This window comes from Anomaloglossus baeobatrachus, chromosome 1 (assembly GCF_048569485.1).
Source record: "Anomaloglossus baeobatrachus isolate aAnoBae1 chromosome 1, aAnoBae1.hap1, whole genome shotgun sequence".
In the NCBI taxonomy this organism is placed as follows: Eukaryota; Metazoa; Chordata; class Amphibia; order Anura; family Aromobatidae; genus Anomaloglossus; species Anomaloglossus baeobatrachus.
Window position 1 is genome coordinate 138,441,481 of NC_134353.1, and position 20,874 is coordinate 138,462,354.

Below are 20,874 nucleotides of genomic sequence, written 5' to 3' on the forward strand. Positions count from 1 at the left end.
TGTTTTACCCTTCGTTCACTCTTCTTGACTTGTCCCATTTGGTCTGTGTCATACATACAACTGTGAAAAAGTATTCCTAGATGTCGTTAGTGATTTTTTTGGAACACTGCATTATGGTATTTTCCGTGTCCGGGATCACTGGATGCACTTTATACCTTGGGTTTAGTGTGAATATTGTGTTGCAACCGGTGGGGATATTACAAAGTCTGCATATACTCGTTGAGCACATTGTGCATCTGGTAGTTTATATCGCAGCTGGTCCGCCATTGTTTTCCCTTCTGCCTCTCACCATCATGTGTGCTCTGTGTTCTCCTTTATGTATGGATATTTCATGGAACTTGTTGCTACTGATGCTATGTATCAGTGATGCTATGTGCGGCCCAGCCTGGATGACAGAACACGTGCCCGCCTGCTGGCTGCCATTGTGGCTGCTGTCCTTGGCATAACACGAGCCGCGAGCACGGGAGGCTCCGGCCGCTGTAGTCCTGAGCGACCTGACAGGACTACACTACCAGTGATGCTCTGCGTCATCCTCCGGCGCTGATTGGCTGACAGAGCAGCCAGTGAGGGAGGCTGACAGCAGAGCAGGTGCTGATGGGGAAACTCCACAGTCATGGCGTCCAGCATGAGAGCCGCTCTCCAGCATCTGCTGCTCCTGGTCCTGTGCCTGCACATGGGAGGAGGACAGAAGAAGAAGGAGGTAATGTCACTGCACAGTGTGCAGGCAGTGTGTGTGTGTGTGTAGTGTATGTAGGGATGCAGGTGCTGGCAGTGTGTGTATATGTATGTATGTATATGTAGGCTGTGCAGTGTGCGTGTAGGGTCTCAGTTGCTGACAGTGTGTGTGTACAGGTGCTGACTGTGTATGTATGTATGTGTGTGTGAGTGTGTGTGTGTGTGAGTGTGTGTGTGTGTGTGTGTGTGTGTGTGTGTGTGTGGTCTCAGCTGCTGACAGTGTGTGTGTGCAGGTGCTGGCTGTGTGTGCACGCATTGTGTACAGGTGCTGGCTTTCTGTGTGTATTCTGTGTGTGTGTACAGGTGCTGACTGTGTGTGCGCGCATTCTATATGTGTGTGTGTGCTGTATGTGTGCAGATGCTGGCTGTGCTGCTTGTATCACTGACAGCTCTGTACATGCATAACAGCAGAGAGCAGGGAGGTGTCACCCTGCACCCGCAATGGCTGCTGTCATACTGCTGTGTATTTTTCCCTCCCAGCCTGTCCTCCTCCTCAGGCTGTCGTCCTCCCCAGGCTGTCGTCCTCCCCAGGCTGTCGTCCTCCCCAGGCTGTCCTCTTCCCCAGGCTGTCCTCTTCCCCAGGCTGTCCTCTTCCCCAGGCTGTCCTCTTCCCCAGGCTGTCCTCTTCCCCAGGCTGTCCTCTTCCCCAGGCTGTCCTCTTCCCCAGGCTGTCCTCTTCCCCAGGCTGTCCTCTTCCCCAGGCTGTCCTCTTCCCCAGGCTGTCCTCTTCCCCAGGCTGCCCTCTTCCCCAGGCTGCCCTCTTCCCCAGGCTGCCCTCTTCCCCAGGCTGTCCTCTTCCCCAGGCTGCCCTCTTCCCCAGGCTGCCCTCTTCCCCAGGCTGCCCTCTTCCCCAGGCTGTCCTCTTCCCCAGGCTGTCCTCTTCCCCAGGCTGTCCTCTTCCCCAGGCTGTCCTCTTCCCCAGGCTGTCCTCTTCCCCAGGCTGTCCTCTTCCCCAGGCTGTCCTCTTCCCCAGGCTGCCCTCTTCCCCAGGCTGCCCTCTTCCCCAGGCTGCCCTCTTCCCCAGGCTGTCCTCTTCCCCAGGCTGTCCTCTTCCCCAGGCTGTCCTCTTCCCCAGGCTGTCCTCTTCCCCAGGCTGTCCTCTTCCCCAGGCTGTCCTCCTCCCCAGGCTGTCGTCCTCCCCAGGCTGTCCTCCTCCCCAGGCTGTCCTCCTCCCCAGGCTGTCCTCCTCCCCAGGCTGTCCTCCTCCCCAGGCTGTTCTCCTCCCCAGGCTGTCCTCCTCCCCAGGCTGTCCTCTCTGGAGCCTTTGCTCACCCTGTGTGTTCTCCATCCTTAGTGGTCAGGGATGTAGTGGTACAGCAGGTAACCGCACACTTTTATACGTGGAGGCAGTGGTATAGATGTGTGTGATTGTCCCCCAATAATATTGATCCTCTTTCTATAGCCCTCTGATGAGCCCGTCATGAGAAATCCAGTGAAGTGCAGTACAGATCAGGCAGTGAGTGCACTGGGGGTGGTTATAGCACGTGGACGGGGTCTTTAACATGAGTTGGCACCCCCCAGTGCACTTCCAGCCTAATCTGCATATGGCTGCTCACTAGATTTCTAATCACTGTCACATTCAATATTTAAAAAAATAAGTTAATTTTTACTAGGGGACAAGCACTTAAAAGAGCATAGCACTCCCTCCATATGCACAAACATGGTGGCAAGTTGTCTAAAGGAGTATTTTGAAGTTTGAAAGTTATCCCCTTACTGGAATAGGGAACAATGTCCCAATTGTTGGGGGTCAGATCGCTGGGAAATCTATTGATCCCACAAAATGGGGATCTGAAGAGCCTTGTGTGAATGGAGCGGTGTTGGATCAAGCGCACTGCTGCTCCATTCATTATTATGGGAGCACCAAAGACCAAATAAGTGCTGGCGGCTGTCACCGTCAGTGCCATTAAGAATGAATGGAGCAGCAGTGCCATGATCCAACACCCCACAAAGTTCTCAAGATTGTAAAATCCCAGCTGCTGGACCCCCAGCAATCATGAAGTTATTCCATAGATAGAAAACTGCTTAGGTGTTGTCCTACCAACTGCATCTTGCATATCTGCATCACCACAGGCTGATCAGCTGCTTGGATCTCCACCAGTCATGAGAACGGGCGTCCAGAGCTTCCCTTTGTCAGGGGAATGATAGTGAATGTCTGTAGCCACCTAAGTAGTCACTTCTGACTACCACTGGCATATAGTGTAACTGGAGCTCTAGCCACTTCTATGGGTGGTACCTGATTACCACTGGCATGTAGTGTGACTGGAGCTGTAGCCACTTCTATGGGTGGTGCCTGATTACCACTGGCATGTAGTGTGACTGGAGCTGTAGCCACGTCTATGGGTGGTGCCTGATTACCACTGGCATGTAGTGTGACTGGAGCTGTAGCCACTTCTATGGGTGGTACCTGATTACCACTGGCATGTAGTGTGACTGGAGCTGTAGCCACTTCTATGGGTGGTGCCTGATTACCACTGGCATGTAGTGTGACTAGAGCTGTAGCCACTTCTATGGGTGGTGCCTGATTACCACTGGCATGTAGTGTGACTGGAGCTGTAGCCACTTCTATGGGTGGTGCCTGATTACCAATGGCATGTAGTGTGACTGGAGCTGTAGCCACTTCTATGGGTGGTGCCTGATTACCACTGGCATGTAGTGTGACTGGAGCTGTAGCCACTTCTATGGGTGGTGCCTGATTACCACTGGCATGTAGTGTGACTGGAGCTGTAGCCACTTCTATGGGTGGTGCCTGATTACCACTGGCATGTAGTGTGACTGGAGCTGTAGCCACTTCTATGGGTGGTACCTGATTACCACTGGCATGTAGTGTGACTGGAGCTGTAGCCACTTCTATGGGTGGTACCTGATTACCACTGGCATGTAGTGTGACTGGAGCTGTAGCCACTTCTATGGGTGGTACCTGATTACCACTGGCATGTAGTGTGACTGGAGCTGTAGCCACTTCTATGGGTGGTGCCTGATTACCACTGGCATGTAGTGTGACTGGAGCTGTAGCCACTTCTATGGGTGGTGCCTGATTACCACTGGCATGTAGTGTGACTGGAGCTGTAGCCACTTCTATGGGTGGTGCCTGATTACCAATGGCATGTAGTGTGACTGGAGCTGTAGCCACTTCTATGGGTGGTGCCTGATTACCACTGGCATGTAGTGTGACTGGAGCTGTAGCCACTTCTATGGGTGGTGCCTGAATACCACTGGCATGTAGTGTGACTGGAGCTGCAGCCACTTCTATAGGTGGTGCCTGATTACCACTGGCATGTAGTGTGAATGGAGCTGTAGCCACTTCTATGGGTGGTACCTGATTACCACTGGCATGTAGTGTGACTGGAGCTGCAGCCACTTCTATAGGTGGTGCCTGATTACCACTGGCATGTAGTGTGACTGGAGCTGTAGCCATTTCTATGGGTGGTACCTGATTACCACTGGCATGTAGTGTGACTGGAGCTGTAGCCACTTCTATGGGTGGTGCCTGATTACCACTGGCATGTAGTGTGACTGGAGCTGTAGCCACTTCTATGGGTGGTGCCTGATTACCACTGGCATGTAGTGTGACTGGAGCTGTAGCCACTTCTATGGGTGGTGCCTGATTACCAATGGCATGTAGTGTGACTGGAGCTGTAGCCACTTCTATGGGTGGTGCCTGATTACCACTGGCATGTAGTGTGACTGGAGCTGTAGCCACTTCTATGGGTGGTGCCTGATTACCACTGGCATGTAGTGTGACTGGAGCTGTAGCCACTTCTATGGGTGGTGCCTGAATACCACTGGCATGTAGTGTGACTGGAGCTGCAGCCACTTCTATAGGTGGTGCCTGATTACCACTGGCATGTAGTGTGACTGGAGCTGTAGCCACTTCTATGGGTGGTGCCTGATTACCACTGGCATGTAGTGTGAATGGAGCTGTAGCCACTTTTATGGGTGGTACCTGATTACCACTGGCATGTAGTGTGAATGGAGCTGTAGCCACTTCTATGGGTGGTACCTGATTACCACTGGCATGTAGTGTGACTGGAGCTGCAGCCACTTCTATAGGTGGTGCCTGATTACCACTGGCATGTAGTGTGACTGGAGCTGTAGCCACTTCTATGGGTGGTGCCTGATTACCACTGGCATGTAGTGTGAATGGAGCTGTAGCCACTTTTATGGGTGGTACCTGATTACCACTGGCATGTAGTGTGACTGGAGCTGTAGCCACTTCTATGGGTGGTGCCTGATTACCACTGGCATGTAGTGTGACTGGAGCTGTAGCCACTTCTATGGGTGGTACCTGATTACCACTGGCATGTAGTGTGACTGGAGCTGTAGCCACTTCTATGGGTGGTGCCTGATTACCACTGGCATGTAGTGTGACTGGAGCTGTAGCCACTTCTATGGGTGGTGCCTGATTACCACTGGCATGTAGTGTGACTGGAGCTGTAGCCACTTCTATGGGTGGTGCCTGATTACCAATGGCATGTAGTGTGACTGGAGCTGTAGCCACTTCTATGGGTGGTGCCTGATTACCACTGGCATGTAGTGTGACTGGAGCTGTAGCCACTTCTATGGGTGGTGCCTGATTACCAATGGCATGTAGTGTGACTGGAGCTGTAGCCACTTCTATGGGTGGTGCCTGATTACCACTGGCATGTAGTGTGACTGGAGCTGTAGCCACTTCTATGGGTGGTGCCTGAATACCACTGGCATGTAGTGTGACTGGAGCTGCAGCCACTTCTATAGGTGGTGCCTGATTACCACTGGCATGTAGTGTGAATGGAGCTGTAGCCACTTCTATGGGTGGTACCTGATTACCACTGGCATGTAGTGTGACTGGAGCTGCAGCCACTTCTATAGGTGGTGCCTGATTACCACTGGCATGTAGTGTGACTGGAGCTGTAGCCATTTCTATGGGTGGTACCTGATTACCACTGGCATGTAGTGTGACTGGAGCTGTAGCCACTTCTATGGGTGGTGCCTGATTACCACTGGCATGTAGTGTGACTGGAGCTGTAGCCACTTCTATGGGTGGTGCCTGATTACCAATGGCATGTAGTGTGACTGGAGCTGTAGCCACTTCTATGGGTGGTGCCTGATTACCACTGGCATGTAGTGTGACTGGAGCTGTAGCCACTTCTATGGGTGGTGCCTGATTACCAATGGCATGTAGTGTGACTGGAGCTGTAGCCACTTCTATGGGTGGTGCCTGATTACCACTGGCATGTAGTGTGACTGGAGCTGTAGCCACTTCTATGGGTGGTGCCTGAATACCACTGGCATGTAGTGTGACTGGAGCTGCAGCCACTTCTATAGGTGGTGCCTGATTACCACTGGCATGTAGTGTGACTGGAGCTGCAGCCACTTCTATAGGTGGTGCCTGAATACCACTGGCATGTAGTGTGAATGGAGCTGTAGCCACTTTTATGGGTGGTACCTGATTACCACTGGCATGTAGTGTGAATGGAGCTGTAGCCACTTTTATGGGTGGTACCTGATTACCACTGGCATGTAGTGTGAATGGAGCTGTAGCCACTTCTATGGGTGGTACCTGATTACCACTGGCATGTAGTGTGACTGGAGCTGCAGCCACTTCTATGGGTGGTACCTGATTACCACTGGCATGTAGTGTGACTGGAGCTGTAGCCACTTCTATGGGTGGTGCCTGATTACCACCGGCATGTAGTGTGACTGGAGCTGTAGCCACTTCTATGGGTGGTGCCTGATTACCACTGGCATGTAGTGTGACTGGAGCTGTAGCCACTTCTATGGGTGGTGCCTGATTACCACTGGCATGTAGTGTGACTGGAGCTGTAGCCACTTTTATGGGTGGTACCTAATTACCAATGGTGTGTAGTGTGACTGGAGCTGTAGCCACCCTTGTAGTTACTTCTATGGGTGGTGCCTGACTACCACTGTGAATGGAGCTATGGCCACACACTGCTGCTCCACACACAGCAGATTCTGAGACCCCTGCTCGCAAGATAGGTTTGGGGCTTAATAGTGGTTGAACCCTCACCAATCCTATGTTTTTCATCTATTCTATACAGCAAATTGCTAGGACTCCATTCACATGACAAACGTGAGTCATTTTGGTCTATAGGGCCCGTACATATAAAAGGCCTTTCTTACGGTACAGAAAAGCATAGTTGACTATTTTGTTATGCAGACGCGTTGCTCAAATAGGTTATATTCTTCGCAATATTTTGTTTCTTGCGAGTTTACAGGCGACATATGCCAGAGTGCCTATACAACGGGATATAGTGCAGCTTTTTCTCCTTCCAAGATATATCTGTAACAAGATGTGACCAGAGCCCGAGCTGAAGGGACACTATGGCATGGCACTGATGTCACATCTCAGCTGGCTCATAAAGGCTATGTCTCCACTCCTGCGTGGCCAAGGAACTAAAAGAAATAAAACATTTTTCTAGATGCCGTAAAGGGTGACCCTGACCCATTCCCTCCTCCTCCTAGCCACCTAGTTGGAGCGTTAAAATGTCTAACATCCTTATGGAAACCTATCACTTCCTGGTAAACCCCTCAGGACCTGGACCCCCCCTCCCATATGCAACACATTTATGTATGAACATTATATACCAAAATAGTTTTAAAATATTTAAATAGTATTTACCCTTTAAGATCCCAAATGTTTGAATATATACATTCTTAAAGGGAATCTGACAGCAGGTTTTTGCTTTCTAGTTAGATTGCACCATGATGTAGGGGCTGAGACCTTGATTCTAGTGATGCATCATTTACCTTTCTGGGTGCAGCAGTAGTGAGTCAAAGTCACAGAACCCGCCCACACCACAGCTTGTGCACATTGTATAGTGACAGGTGCAAATCAGTGCTGGGGGCGTGGCTAGGCTAGAGGCCACCTGTCCTCTAGTGATGATCATTTTTTGCTGATAAAATATTGATTGTATTAAAATTATAAAACACTTCTCAGTAAGAGATACATTGCTGTACTCAGGGTCTCCTACATTGTGATGCTCTTAGATTACATAGTAAAAACCTGCTAATAGACTCCCTTTAATATCCACTGGGACTCATGTTACATGAGTATATTATCAAGGTCACCTCCTAGTGATGGACACATTTTCAGGATCATTATGATATTTCCTGATATAAAAAGATACAGAGCAGTTCTGGGTGTATATTGCTAATCCCTGCCTAACCGTCCCTGTGTACACTAGCATAGAGAAAGAGATCTCTAGAAAAAGTATTTCTAAAGCTCCTTTATGATATGCTAATGAGTGCAGGGACTAGTTGCAAGGGCATTCGTTCCCCCAACTAGTCCTCCCTCTTAGCATGTCAGTATGCCCACAGGGGTGTACAAACATGCTATTCAATGCCCATTGCCCAGCATCATTGGAGGTGACGTGCATATCCGTGTCCGTTGTTACCACCTCAGACGCTGGGTTTAGGGTCAGTGCACATGATCACAAGTCCGGGCACTTCTGGTCATGCGCACTATGAAGTCGGGTGCACGCGTCCTGGCTTCAGAGAGGTCTAGTGCGTGTGACTGGAAGGGCCGAAAACTTATGATCAGCGTCTGAGGTGGGGACAACGGACACCGGTCTGGGCGTCACCGCCGATTGCGCTTGGCAATGGGCATTGAATAGCATGTTAGCACGTCCCTGTGGGCATACTAACATGCTAAGAGGGCTGATTATTCGGGGAAATAATGCCCTTGTGACTAGTCCTTGCGCTCATTAGCATATCTTATGGGATCTTTAGAAATACGTTTTCTAGAGATCTCTTTATGCTACTAGACACAGGGCCGGTTAGGCAGGGATTAGCAATATGCACCCAGAACTGCTCATGGTTCTGGCTGCATATTGCACCTGACAGGTTCACTTGAAATACTGAAATACAGATTATTTTGTCATATTAAATTTAAATGGTAAATAAACTTTTCAAAACACTTTTGATGTGTTACATAGTTACGTAGTTACTTAGGTTGAAAAAAGACCTAGGTCCATCTAGTTCACCCTTCCTCCACCAGTTCTACATTTGGTCACTAAGTCATTTATAACCAACAATGTTTTGTGTACTGAGGAAATCATCCAGCCCTTTTTTAAAAGCTGTTATAGTATCTGCCATTACTACCTCTTGTGGTCGGCATTCCACAGTCTGACTGCTCTAACTGTAAAGAACCCTTTCCTATTTAGCTGTCGGAATCGCTTTTCTTCCACTCGCAGTGAGTGCCCCCTGGTCCTTAGTATTATCTTTGGAAGGAATAAGTTATGTGCCAGTCCTTTATATTGACCACACATGTATTTATACATATAAATGAGATCTCCTCTGAGACGTCTTTTTTTCTAAGCTAAACATATCTAACTTTTTCAACCTGTCATCATATAGGAGGCCTTCCATTCCTTGTAGTAGTCTAGTTGCCCTCCTTTGAACTGACTCTAACTTCTGAATGTCCTTTTTAAAATGTGGAGCCCAAAACTGGATCCCATATTCCAGATGTGGCCTTACAAGTGATTTATAGAGAGGTAACAATACGTTGGGATCACGGGATCTTATCTCTCTTTTTATACACCCTAGAATCTTGTTTGCTTTAGCAGCTGCTGCTTGACATTGAGTGCTGCTGCTCACTTTATTTGTAATGAGAATACCCAAGTCCTTCTCCTGTTCTGTAGTCCCGAGTTTACTTCCATTTAATGTATATGCAGCTATAGGATTACTCCGTCCTAGGTGCATTACTTTACATTTATCAACATTAAATCTCATTTGCCAAGTATCTGCCCATTCTGACATCTTATCCAGATCTTTTTGTAATATTGTACTATCAAGGTCAGTTTTTAATATCCTACATAGTTTGGTGTCATCAGCAAAGACTGACACTTTACTATCAATCTCATCCACAAGGTCATTAATAAAGAGATTAAAAAGGATCGGTCCTAGCACAGATCCCTGCGGCACCCCACTGCTGACTATAGCCCATTTAGAGAATGTACCATTTATGACTACTCTTTGTTTCCTATCTTTTTGCCAATTCCTTACCCAGTTGCATATAGTTTCCCCTACTACTTGCTTCTGGAGCTTTAGTATAAGGCTATTATGTGGTACAGTATCAAATGCCTTTGCAAAGTCCAAATCACATCAGGTGCATTACCAATATCCAGGTTTGCACTTACCCCCTCATAGAACCCCAACAAGTTGATTAGACACGACTTATCTTTCATGAATCCATGCTGTTTGTCAGTTATTATATTATTTTCTGCAACATATTTTTGCATGTCATCCCTTAATATGCCCTCAAAAACTTTGCATACTACTGATGTCAGGCTTACTGGACGGTAGTTGTCTGGATCTACCCTCTTACCTTTCTTAAATATATCGGTACCACATCAGCAATCCTCCAATCCTGAGGCACCAACCCTGTTACAAGAGAATCTAAAAAGATTAGATACACCGGTCTGTCGATTACGGAGCTCAATTCCCTCAATATTCGTAGATGAATGGCATCTGGCCCTGGGGATTTGTCAATGTTTAATTTACTCAGACGTAGGCATACTTCATCTTGTGTTAAATTAATTATATCGGGTGGGGAACTTTGATTTTTCACTTGTTGAATGATCCCTGGTACAGTCAGTTCCTTGGTGAACACAGATGAGAAATGCCTATTTAATATCTCAGTCTTTTGTTTGTCCTCTATAACTAACATGTTATTATATTTTAAGGGGCCGATACTATCCTTTGTTTTGCTTTTAGCATTAATGTATTTATAAAAGATTTTGGGATTTTTATTAATGTCATTGGCGATTTTTGTTTCAGTAGCTAGTTTTGCTTGTTTGATTTCTTTTTTACATTTCCTATTGATATCTTTATACTTCTGAAATGCTATTTCTGTATTCTCAGCCTTTAAGATTTTAAATGCCCTTTGTTTTTGTTTTATTATACTTTGTACAGTCTTCTTTATCCATAGTGGTTTCTTTTTATTCCTGGACATTTTATTACCAGAGGGTATAAGTTGTTTATAGGACTCTAGTAGTATATCCTTAAACTTACCCCATTTATGTTTAGTATCCCCAGTTATCATGACTTCGTCCCAATCTACACATTTAAGCTCTTCCCTTAATTTGTTGAAATCAGCTTTCCTAAAATTCCAGGTTTTAGCATTTTCCCTTTGAAATGTTCTATTGAATATTACGTTGAAGCTTACCATATTATGATCGCTGGTGCCCAAGTGCTCCCGGACCTGTAGATCTGAAATTGTATCCGGTCTATTTGACAGGACCAGATCTAGCAAATTATCTCCCCTGGTCGGTTCACCTACCATCTGAGAGAGGAAATGGTCTTGAATAGTAGATAAGAACTTACAGCTTTTAGCAGAACCAGAAGATTCTATGTCCCTCTGTATGTCTGGATAGTTGAAATCCCCCATAATAAGAACCCGATTATTATTATTAGCTGCCTTTTCAATTTGTTCCAGCATTTCACCCTCTATTTGTTCAGGTATGTTTGGAGGCTTATAGCAAACTCCAATTAGCATTTTTCCATTATTCCCCTCCTCATGTACATTTACCCATACTGACTCTACCTTGTTGCAGTTCCCCCGAATGTCATAATTCAACAGATTTGATAAATATACACACCCCACCACCTTTTTTGTCTTTCCTGTCCGTTTTAAATGTACTATAACCCTGTATGTTTGTCACCCAGTCATGGCTTTCATCCAGCCAGGTTTCTGTAATGCCCACCACATCATAATCCATGGTTGACATAAGAGTCTCCAATTCATTCATTTTGTTTGCAAGACTTCTTGCATTTGCTAGTAGACATTTAATACTATTAACACCTTTATTACTCCTAGACTCCCTACGTTCCTTGCATGTCCCATCCCCCCTACTCCTTCATTGACCCCTAACATGTCACTGTCTCTATGTGCTCTATCTATCCCCTTTTTTGCTCCACTACCCTCCCTCCCCCCAGATCCTAGTTTAAAAGCTCCTCCATCCGTCTGACCATTTTCTCCCCCAGCACAGCTGCACCCTCCCCATTGAGGTGCAGCCCGTCCCTACCGTAGAGCCTGTAGTCGACTGAGAAGTCGGCCCAGTTCTCCATGAACTCGAACCCTTCCTTCCTGCACCAATTTCTAAGCCATGTATTTATCTCCCTAAGCTCCCGCTGTCTTTCTAGTGACGCTCGTGGCACCGGTAGTATTTCTGAAAACACCACCTTGGAGGTCCTGGACTTCAGCTTCTCTCCTAGTTCCCTGTAATCATTTTTAAGGACCTTCCACCTGCCTCTAACTTAGTCATTAGCACCAATGTGCACCATGACCGCTGGGTTTTCCCCAGCCCCACCCAGCAATCTGTCTATCCGATCCACAATATGCCGAACCCGAGCACCCGGCAGACAACACACTGTTCGGCATTCACGGTCTCGGCGACAGATGACCCTGTCTGTCCGCCTAATTATAGAGTCCCCTACCAACAACATCTGTCTGAGCTTTGCTGCACTCCTATTTCCCTCCTTCCTACAGCAGTTGTTTTCCTGGTTGCTAGGAGCAACATCCTGCTGTAGTGATCCTAGTCCTGGCCCTTCATTCCTAATATCAGTCAAACAGGCATATTTACTAGGTTGTGCCAGGTCAGGACTAGGCTCCCTGACACTTTCCCCCCTACCTCTTCTTCTGTTACCCAGCTACCTACCTCTGGGTCCTGATCTTCTCCACCTCCACCCTCCTCCATATCACTGGCCCCAGCCAGAGAAAGCTCAGTGAGCTCTAAACTCCTCTCCAGGTTTGCAATGCCCCTGAGTGTTGCAAGCTGCTTATTTAGATCAGTTACCTTGGCTTCCAAATACGCAACATGCTTGCAACGAGTGCAGACATATTCACCCTCGAACGGCTGCTCAAGGCATGCATACATCTGACAAGATACACACCTGGTAGCATTGTCCATGGAGCACCTATCAAATGGGGATAAACAGTAAAGTAGAAAAAACAAACAATGGGAAACGTATAAGGATAAATTCAAACTGTGTTCTTGTGTCAAACTATGCCTCACTTTACTTTAGCACCTCGCTTGCTCTGGCTGGTTTATATAGTTCTACAAGGACTAGCAGAAGCTGGTAGAAGCTTCTAGAAACAGGTGTGGCTAATACTACTGATTAAATCACTAGCCACACTTTTTTTGCTTTTTCACAGTACCACAGACAAACAATTCCCTAATGAAATTAAACAGTTACAGTTATCACTACTATGAGATTGTGTTAAAACTATGCCACACTTATCTTCAATCGCCTCACTTTATTTTCTTCAGCACCTCGCACGCTCCAAGTGTTATATCCACGTTTTGACTGTTGGGGGGGTCTTATGCGGGCGTCACACGATACGATCTATCGTGCGATCGCACGAGCGATCGTACCCGCCTCCGTCGTTTGTGCGTCACGGGCAATTAGTTGCCCGTGGCGCACAAAGTCGTTAAACCCCCGTCACACGTACTTACCTGCTGAGCGACGTCGCTGTGGGCGGCAAACATCCACTTCCTGAAGGGGGTGGGACGTTCGGCATCACAGCGACGTCACACAGCCGTTGGCCAATAGAAGCGGAGGGGCGGAGATGAGCGGGATGTAAACAACCCGCCCACCTTCTTCCTTCAGCATTGCCGGCGGCCGCAGGTAAGCTGCAGTTCATCGTTCCTGGGGTGTCACATGGAGCGATGTGTGCTGCCCCGGGTACGATGAACAATCGGCGCAAAGAAGAATAAACTATTTTTTAAAAATAAACGACGTGTAAACGATACACGATTTGTAACCGATTTGCGATCGTTCTGAGACGCTTGTAGGTGTCACACGAAACGACGTCGCAAATGATGCCGGATGTGTGTCATGAAAACCGTGACCCTGACGACATATCACACGATGGATCGTCTCGTGTGACGCCCGCATTAGTCTGGAGACCCCAAAGATAGCTAAAACAAAATGGACAGAAGCGCACAGCTGTTTCTTGGAGCACAAGCAGAGTTGTGCAAGGTGTCGTATATTGTCGTGAATGGCGTCATATATCATCGTGTATGGCGTCGTATATCACTATGTTAGTGTTCATTATCATGTCAATTTTTTTCACATTTGCAGTTAGCCTTCAGTGAGTAAATTCATATGTTGTGAGGTGATTGAAGCTGATTCTTGTCATGGACCATATATTTACCACATATATAGGTGCCAACCACTCCTCCTAGCCATGTAATGTGTTTTATTCCAGTATAAACCAGGCTACTATACAGAGGCAAGGCCAGACCCTCTATAAGCAGACAGTAGATAGAAATCCAACAGAGAGCATGTGAATAAATCAGTAGCTTGTGTGACCATTGCAGCCATATTGGTTCGGCTACTGGTTCTAATATAGATGCCTCAAGCCCATTATGGCACAGATATAAATCTGGCTGAAACATGTGATTGCTAAAAGCAGGTCTCTGCGGCCCATAAGATGTAACTTGGGTACCTGCAGCTCCCTTCGGTTGCATTTTTTGCCGGTTTGTATGGGCAGTGACTGAGAGTTTCTCAAATATCTGGTCCTCAGTTTCCCAAATAGACATATTAAGGCCAAGCTTGGCGCCATGATGGAAATATGTTGTGTGACACATGGTTTGATTAGATTGTCTACTAAAAGACCAAACAAATCACATTACCCACACGTACTGTCAGAAGGAGGAACAAATACTGGAGTAGAAAACCTTGACATTTCCCCATTAGGAGTATTATTTTCACCCAACTCGTTGTAATCTACTATCTTCTGCTGATACCAGATAACTCTTTACCAATGGTTAATGTAATTTGAAGGACCCTCCTGTGAATCGAGTGACAATGGATATTGTAGCTAAAGTAAGGAGACTAATACATGAGAAGTGACTGAACAAAGAGTCATGGTGCAGGTTTATGGTCCCTGTTCTGTGTGGCCGATTGTGACAGACGTAGTCCTAGTTGTGCACTCCTTCAAAGGATGGATTATTGTGTATTGCTCCAAATTATAACTACGGAAGAATAGTTTGAAGTGCTTATTGTGCACTTCCCAACTGTTCAAGTATGCTCCTATATCTGATGTCCACTTCACCAAATTTTGGATCATAAGATCAACTGCACTTATTACTGCTAAATTACCTTTCATTCACATTGTATGTCATTATGGTTGTCCCAAATTAACTTACCAAGTTCTCAACTTTATATGCAGAATAATGTGGAAGTTGTGCTCTTTCCATGGCTTACAAAAGTGAAAGAGGCAGTGTCTGAACATTTCAGTACGCATCTAAGTGTAAAGATCCAGACTTTGTATGGCATAAGAATGTGATGGATGTGACCGGAATCTATAATAAGGATATAGTGCCACCAACTGTACCTCGTAGAAGCTCATGTTTGGTTCAATGGGGAATATTCACTTTCTATGTTGCTGGAACAACCGAAGAGATCGGTGGAGCACACTTACTTCCAATGGATTTACTTTTAAGAACGTAGCCATCCATTGGAGAATGGCAGAGATCACATTAAATTCAGATGAAAATATGGCAGGTATAAAACCCATTTGCATTTACTGTTCAGTTCTAACGCTTGTGGAACGAAAGAGGAGCTTGTGTAGGGACATTAGAGCCGGTCTAAAAAAGCCCAATACAGAATGGTGAAATCTATGGATCCCACCTACCACATTATGGTGTCCAGCCTAAGAAACAAGCCTACTCGTATACTACTCACAAAAAGATAGGGATATTTGGCTTTCTAGTGAAATTTCAGGATAATCCTGAAATGCGCTGTGACCTTTTCAGGTGACCTAAATCTTTTGATTGCACATGTACAACTGTTCAATGTTTTAGTACTAGTTACTTAACTTGCTGTTCTCTTGCAATGAGACTAATGGCAAAATTCACAACAAAATTCCATCATTGCCCAATAAATTTTGGGCTTCAATTAGAATTGGTATTTGATCAGTCCTTCTGATCATGCTGTACACATTTTGACATCATGAAACCAAGATTGCACTTAACAGTTGATCAGCAGTACTTCACCATTTTGAGGGTTGAAGCAGGATGTTCTCAGAAGGAAGTGGCCACTGAGCATAGTGTGACAGTGTCATTAGCAGGTTGCAACAAAGATACAGAGAGACTGAAAGAGTCACAGAAAGGCATAGAAGTGGATGTCCTTTGGTCACATTCCACACTGATGACCACTTTTTTGTGAACAATGCCCTTTGGAACCGAATGTTGAATGCTATATAACTCCAGTCACATATATGGGAGGTGAGAGGAATAAAAGTGTTGCATCAGACCATTTGAAACAGTTTACATCCCCATGGTCTGCATACTAGACGACCTGCAAGGGTACCTGACCACACCACCATTCACTGGCATTATAGTCTTGCTGGATGAGGAACCAGTGGGCCTCAGTATTGTTCACTGATGAAAGTTGATTCACACTGAGCAGAAATGATGGCCACCAACAATGTTGAAGACGTTAAGAAGAGCGCTATTAGCCACTGTTGTCACTAGACAAGCCTTTAGTGGTGTTGCAGTGTGGGCAGGTATGCCTAGTCAATACAGAACTGCCCTACACTTTACTAGTACAGTGACTAGCCCCTACTACTTGAACAACATCATTAATCCAGTCACTGTGCTTCTGCATGAGCAACACAGGCCTAATTTCATCTTCATGTATGACAATTTTCAAGCTCATCATGCACTTTCTGCAGACCTGAATCCCATAGAAAACCTATGGGATTGTCTGTCTTGTCGTGTAGAGGCTCATAACACCGTACCCTAGAACGTCCATGACCTGAGAGCCACCCTTCAAGAAGAGAGGGATGCTGCCTCAGCAGACAATAGCTCGACTTGAGAACATCAAGAGACATTGTTGTCAAGCTGTAATTGATGCTCAAGGCCAAATGACAAGTTGTTGAGACATTGACATTTTTTTTGGGTATACCCACCACTGTTGTTGGCTTTTGTTTCATTAAATTGTTTAAGATGAGGAAATCACCATTGCATGCTTTTACTTAAGTGCCCTACTTTCATGATAAAATATCACAATTTTTTTTATGTTTCCATACATTTCACCAAAAAGCCAAATATCCCTAACTTTTTGTGAGTAGCGTATTTTATATCATAATATGATTCACACCTGCACATTTCACTGATCTTTAGCTGGGACCGGTGTGACAGGGTCCTTCTCCCATATTACACAATCAACAGAGCGAGAGATGGCTGTACAATGCAAAGAGCATTTATTCCAAGCAAATCAAATGGTCCATAACATAGTCCACAAAACAGAGAGTAAAATTGTCCAGTAATGGCATCAATGTCCCGGGGATCAATCCTCCAGCAGGCCTTTTCCAGGCAAATGGGGGATTTTCACAGTCTCTCTGGCATGCTAGTCATAACCTGAGCTTTCCCCTCCCAGAGGATCAATCTTCTTCTCTCTTCAAGTGCTCAAGCAGACTGACTCATCACCCTAGGTAAGCAAAGAGGTTAGGTTATTCCAGGCCCACCTCCTCCCACACCTAGGGATAGAAGCACTTCAAGAAGCTATAACCTTTGACTACAGGGGGTGATTACCTGCAGACAATATAATGTACACACAAGCAGTATAAATAATGGACAGTGAACCAAGCTTAAAATAGGAATCTCCACAACATGATACACCTCCTTCCCCCCCATATCCAACCATCACAACCGGCGTTAGCTAAAGTAGATGGGGAAGACCATATGTGAAGGCAATCAACGGTGACAAATTTATATATTGTGGCATTTATAGACTCTCAAAAATGGAGAATGAAATTTATAAACACACAAATAACAGCCTATTCTAAAAAGTTACCCTAAACGATAGTTATGCTTGCCAAAGGGGTCACTTACGAAAGAAACCAGATATTAAAGTTGTGGTCGCACCACAAAGACTCACGGAGACTCAAAAAGCAAGACCACTCTACCGGCTTTTCTGTCTTTGATCTGGGAGACTCCCACTGGGTTGGATTGGTCATTCCGTCAATCTTTAGAAGAGTTAGAAGAGTTGTATATCGTGGTCTTACGTCTGCGCTAGTACTTGAACCCTACAGACAGCAATGATTGCCTAGTCTGAAAGCAGCCTAACATGAGTTATACCATATTTACATACTAAATGACATGTCTGTTCATTAAAAATAATAGTCTATAGTGGTTGCATCCATACAACCATACATTTCTGCAAAACTGGAGCCATTTACAGTATATAGAATAATTAATCTCAATATGAGTCAAGGAAATTAATATTTATGCTTAATTAAATGTACTGCTCATCTGCTTAAGTATGCATCATCTGAAGGATGTAATTACATCACAACCATAGAGGATTGATGGGTACATTAAATAGATTATAAATAAATAGATATAGTTACAGATTTCTCAATTTTCCAAATCGGTGACTGCAATAAAGCCATTTTACAGTCATTTTTTCAAAACGTCCTGTAGAAATCAGACCATACTATAAAATTGCAGAATTTTAAAATTGATATTTTGCTTGTTTTCATCCATAAAGCTGCACAAACATGTAGAAGTCCCAGGAGCCGTCTCCATTACATAGGTCTGGAGCAATAATCGTTTTACATAAGGACAGTCATTTACATTTACCACTTTGCAGTAACATTATTGGATTACTGTTTTTCCTGGTTTATGTTGTGAGACGATGGTAAAGCTATATACAGCTCTTTGGGCACTACGGCTGGCACTTTGTACTGTTGCTAGTATAGTTTTAGGCGCATGGTGGCAGAAGAAGACCTTGCTAGCTGTATTGTAGGTTTTTGAGGGCTGGTATATGTAAGGTAATTTTACAGTGCCTTGCGAAAGTATTCGGCCCCTTTGAATTTTTCAACCTTTTCCCACATTTCAGGCTTCAAACATAAAGATAAAAAATGTAAATTTTGTGGTGAACAATCAACAACAAGTGGGACACAATTGTGAAGTTGAATAAAATGTATTGCTTATTTTAAACTTTTATAAGAAATAAATACCTGAAAATTGAGGCTTGCAATATTATTCATCCCCTTTAAGTTAATACTTTGTAGCGCCACCTTTTGCTGCGATTACACCTGCAAGTCGCTTGGGGTATGTCTCTATCAGTTTTGCACATCGACAGACTGAAATTCTTCCCCATTCTTCCTTTGCAAACAGCTGACGCTCTGTGAGGTTGGATGGAGAGCGTTTGTGAACAATTTTCAGCTCTTTCCACAGATTCTCGATTAAATTCAGGTCTGGACTTTGACTTGCCCATTCTAACACCTGGATACTTTTATTTGTGAACCATTCCACTGTAGATTTTGCATTATGTTTGGGATCATTGTCTTTGTTGGAAGACAAATCTCCGTCCCAGTCTCAGGTCTTTTGCAGACTCCAACAGGTTTTTCAAGAATTGTCCTGTATTTGGCTCCATCCATCTTCCCATGAGTTTTAACCATCTTCCCTGCCCCTGCTGAAGAAAAGCAGGCCCAAACCACGATGCTGCCACCACCATGTTTGACAGTGAGGGTGGTGTGTTCAGGGTAATGAACTGTGTTGCTTTTACGCCAAACATATCGTTTGGCATTGTGCCCAAAAAGTTCGATTTTGGTTTCATCTGACCAGAGCACCTTCTTCCATATGTTTGGTGTGTCTCCCAGGTGGCTTGTGGCAAACTTTAAACAACACTTTTTATGGATATCTTTGAGAAATGGCTTTCTTCTTGCCACTCTTCCATAAAGGCCAGATTTGTGCAGTGTATGACTGATTGTTGTCCTATGGACAGACTCTCCCACCTCAGCTGTAGATCTCTGAAGTTCATCCAGAGTGATCATGGGCCTCTTGGCTGCATCTCTGATCAGTCTTTTCCTTGTTTGAGATGAAATTTTTGAGGGACGGCTGGGTCTTGGTAGATTTGCAGTGGTATGATACGCCTTCCATTTCAATATGATTGCTTGCACAGTGCTCCTTGGGATATATAAAGTTTTGTAAATCTTTTTGTAACCAAATCCGGCTTTAAACTTCTCCACAACAGGATCACGGACCTGCCTGTTGTGTTCCTTGGTCTTCATGATGCTCTCTGTGCTTTAAACAGAACACAGAGACTATCACAGAGCTGGTGCATTTATACGGAGACTTGATTACACACAGGGGATTATATTTATCATCATCAGTCATTTAAGACAACATTGGATCATTCAGAGATCCTCAATAAACTTCTGGAGTGAGTTTGCTGCACTGAAAGTGAAGGGGATGAATAATATTGCACGCCCCAAATTCCAGTTATTTATATTTTACAAAAGTTTAAAATAAGCAATAAATTTCATTCCCCTTCACAATTGTGCCCCACTTGTTGATTCTTCACCATAACATTAAAATTTTTATCTTTATGTTTGAAGCCTGAAATGTGGGAAATGGTTGAAAAATTCAAGGGGGCTTAATACCTTTACAAGGCACTGTATATGATAGCTGTAATATATGTAAGTTATCAATATAATTAATCTGTTCATGACCAGGCATGTATCCTCATTCCCGACCAACCAAGTTTTTTTCATCACTGGGGTTTTAAAAAGTCTAATTTCATTTCTCCTCTTGTTATTCAAATAATGTTTACCTCCTTTTTTTTTGAGATACATGTGGCCTAACTTTTTTGTAAGTTTTATATTTTCATTTTTTCTCGATGTTAGCGGAAAATGTACAGTAGGAAAAAAGGAAATTGTGTTTTTTGTCTTTATTTTTCAAATTTTTTTTAAAGGGATTGTTGTCCAATATTGAGATAAAATGGTAACGTCACATTATTCAAATGTTAACCTGTCCTAACGACGTGTCAGGATGGACTGCAGTCTAAACTAACACTGCTCCTCAGATCTGTGCATCTCAATGATAGGAGCTGTATAGCAAGCACACGTCTGGATGGGCTGACCAAAAGTTTGGACACACCTTCTCATTCAAACAGTTTTCTTTATTTTCATGACTCTAAAAATTTGTAGATTCACATTGAAGACATCAAAACTATGAATGAAAACATGTGGAATGAAATACTTAAAGTGCGAAACAACTGAAAATATGTCTTATATTCTAGGTTCTTCAAAGTAGCCACCTTTTGCTTTGATTACTGCTTTGCACACTCTTGGCATTCTCTTGATGAGCATCAACAGGTAGTCACCGGAAATGGTCTTCC

At 44.8% G+C, this 20,874-nt stretch overlaps 1 protein-coding gene across 1 annotated transcript in view; it reads left to right on the top strand.

The window, feature by feature from the left end:
- The first annotated feature begins 574 nt into the window (after positions 1–574).
- TUSC3 (tumor suppressor candidate 3) overlaps positions 575–20,874 on the top strand; it is a 425,953-nt gene continuing 405,653 nt past the window's right edge. The window contains exon 1 of the mRNA XM_075347077.1: positions 575–700. Within this exon, the coding sequence (XP_075203192.1) occupies positions 614–700 (87 nt within the window). The 5' untranslated portion in view covers positions 575–613. The remainder of the gene's footprint in view (positions 701–20,874) is intronic.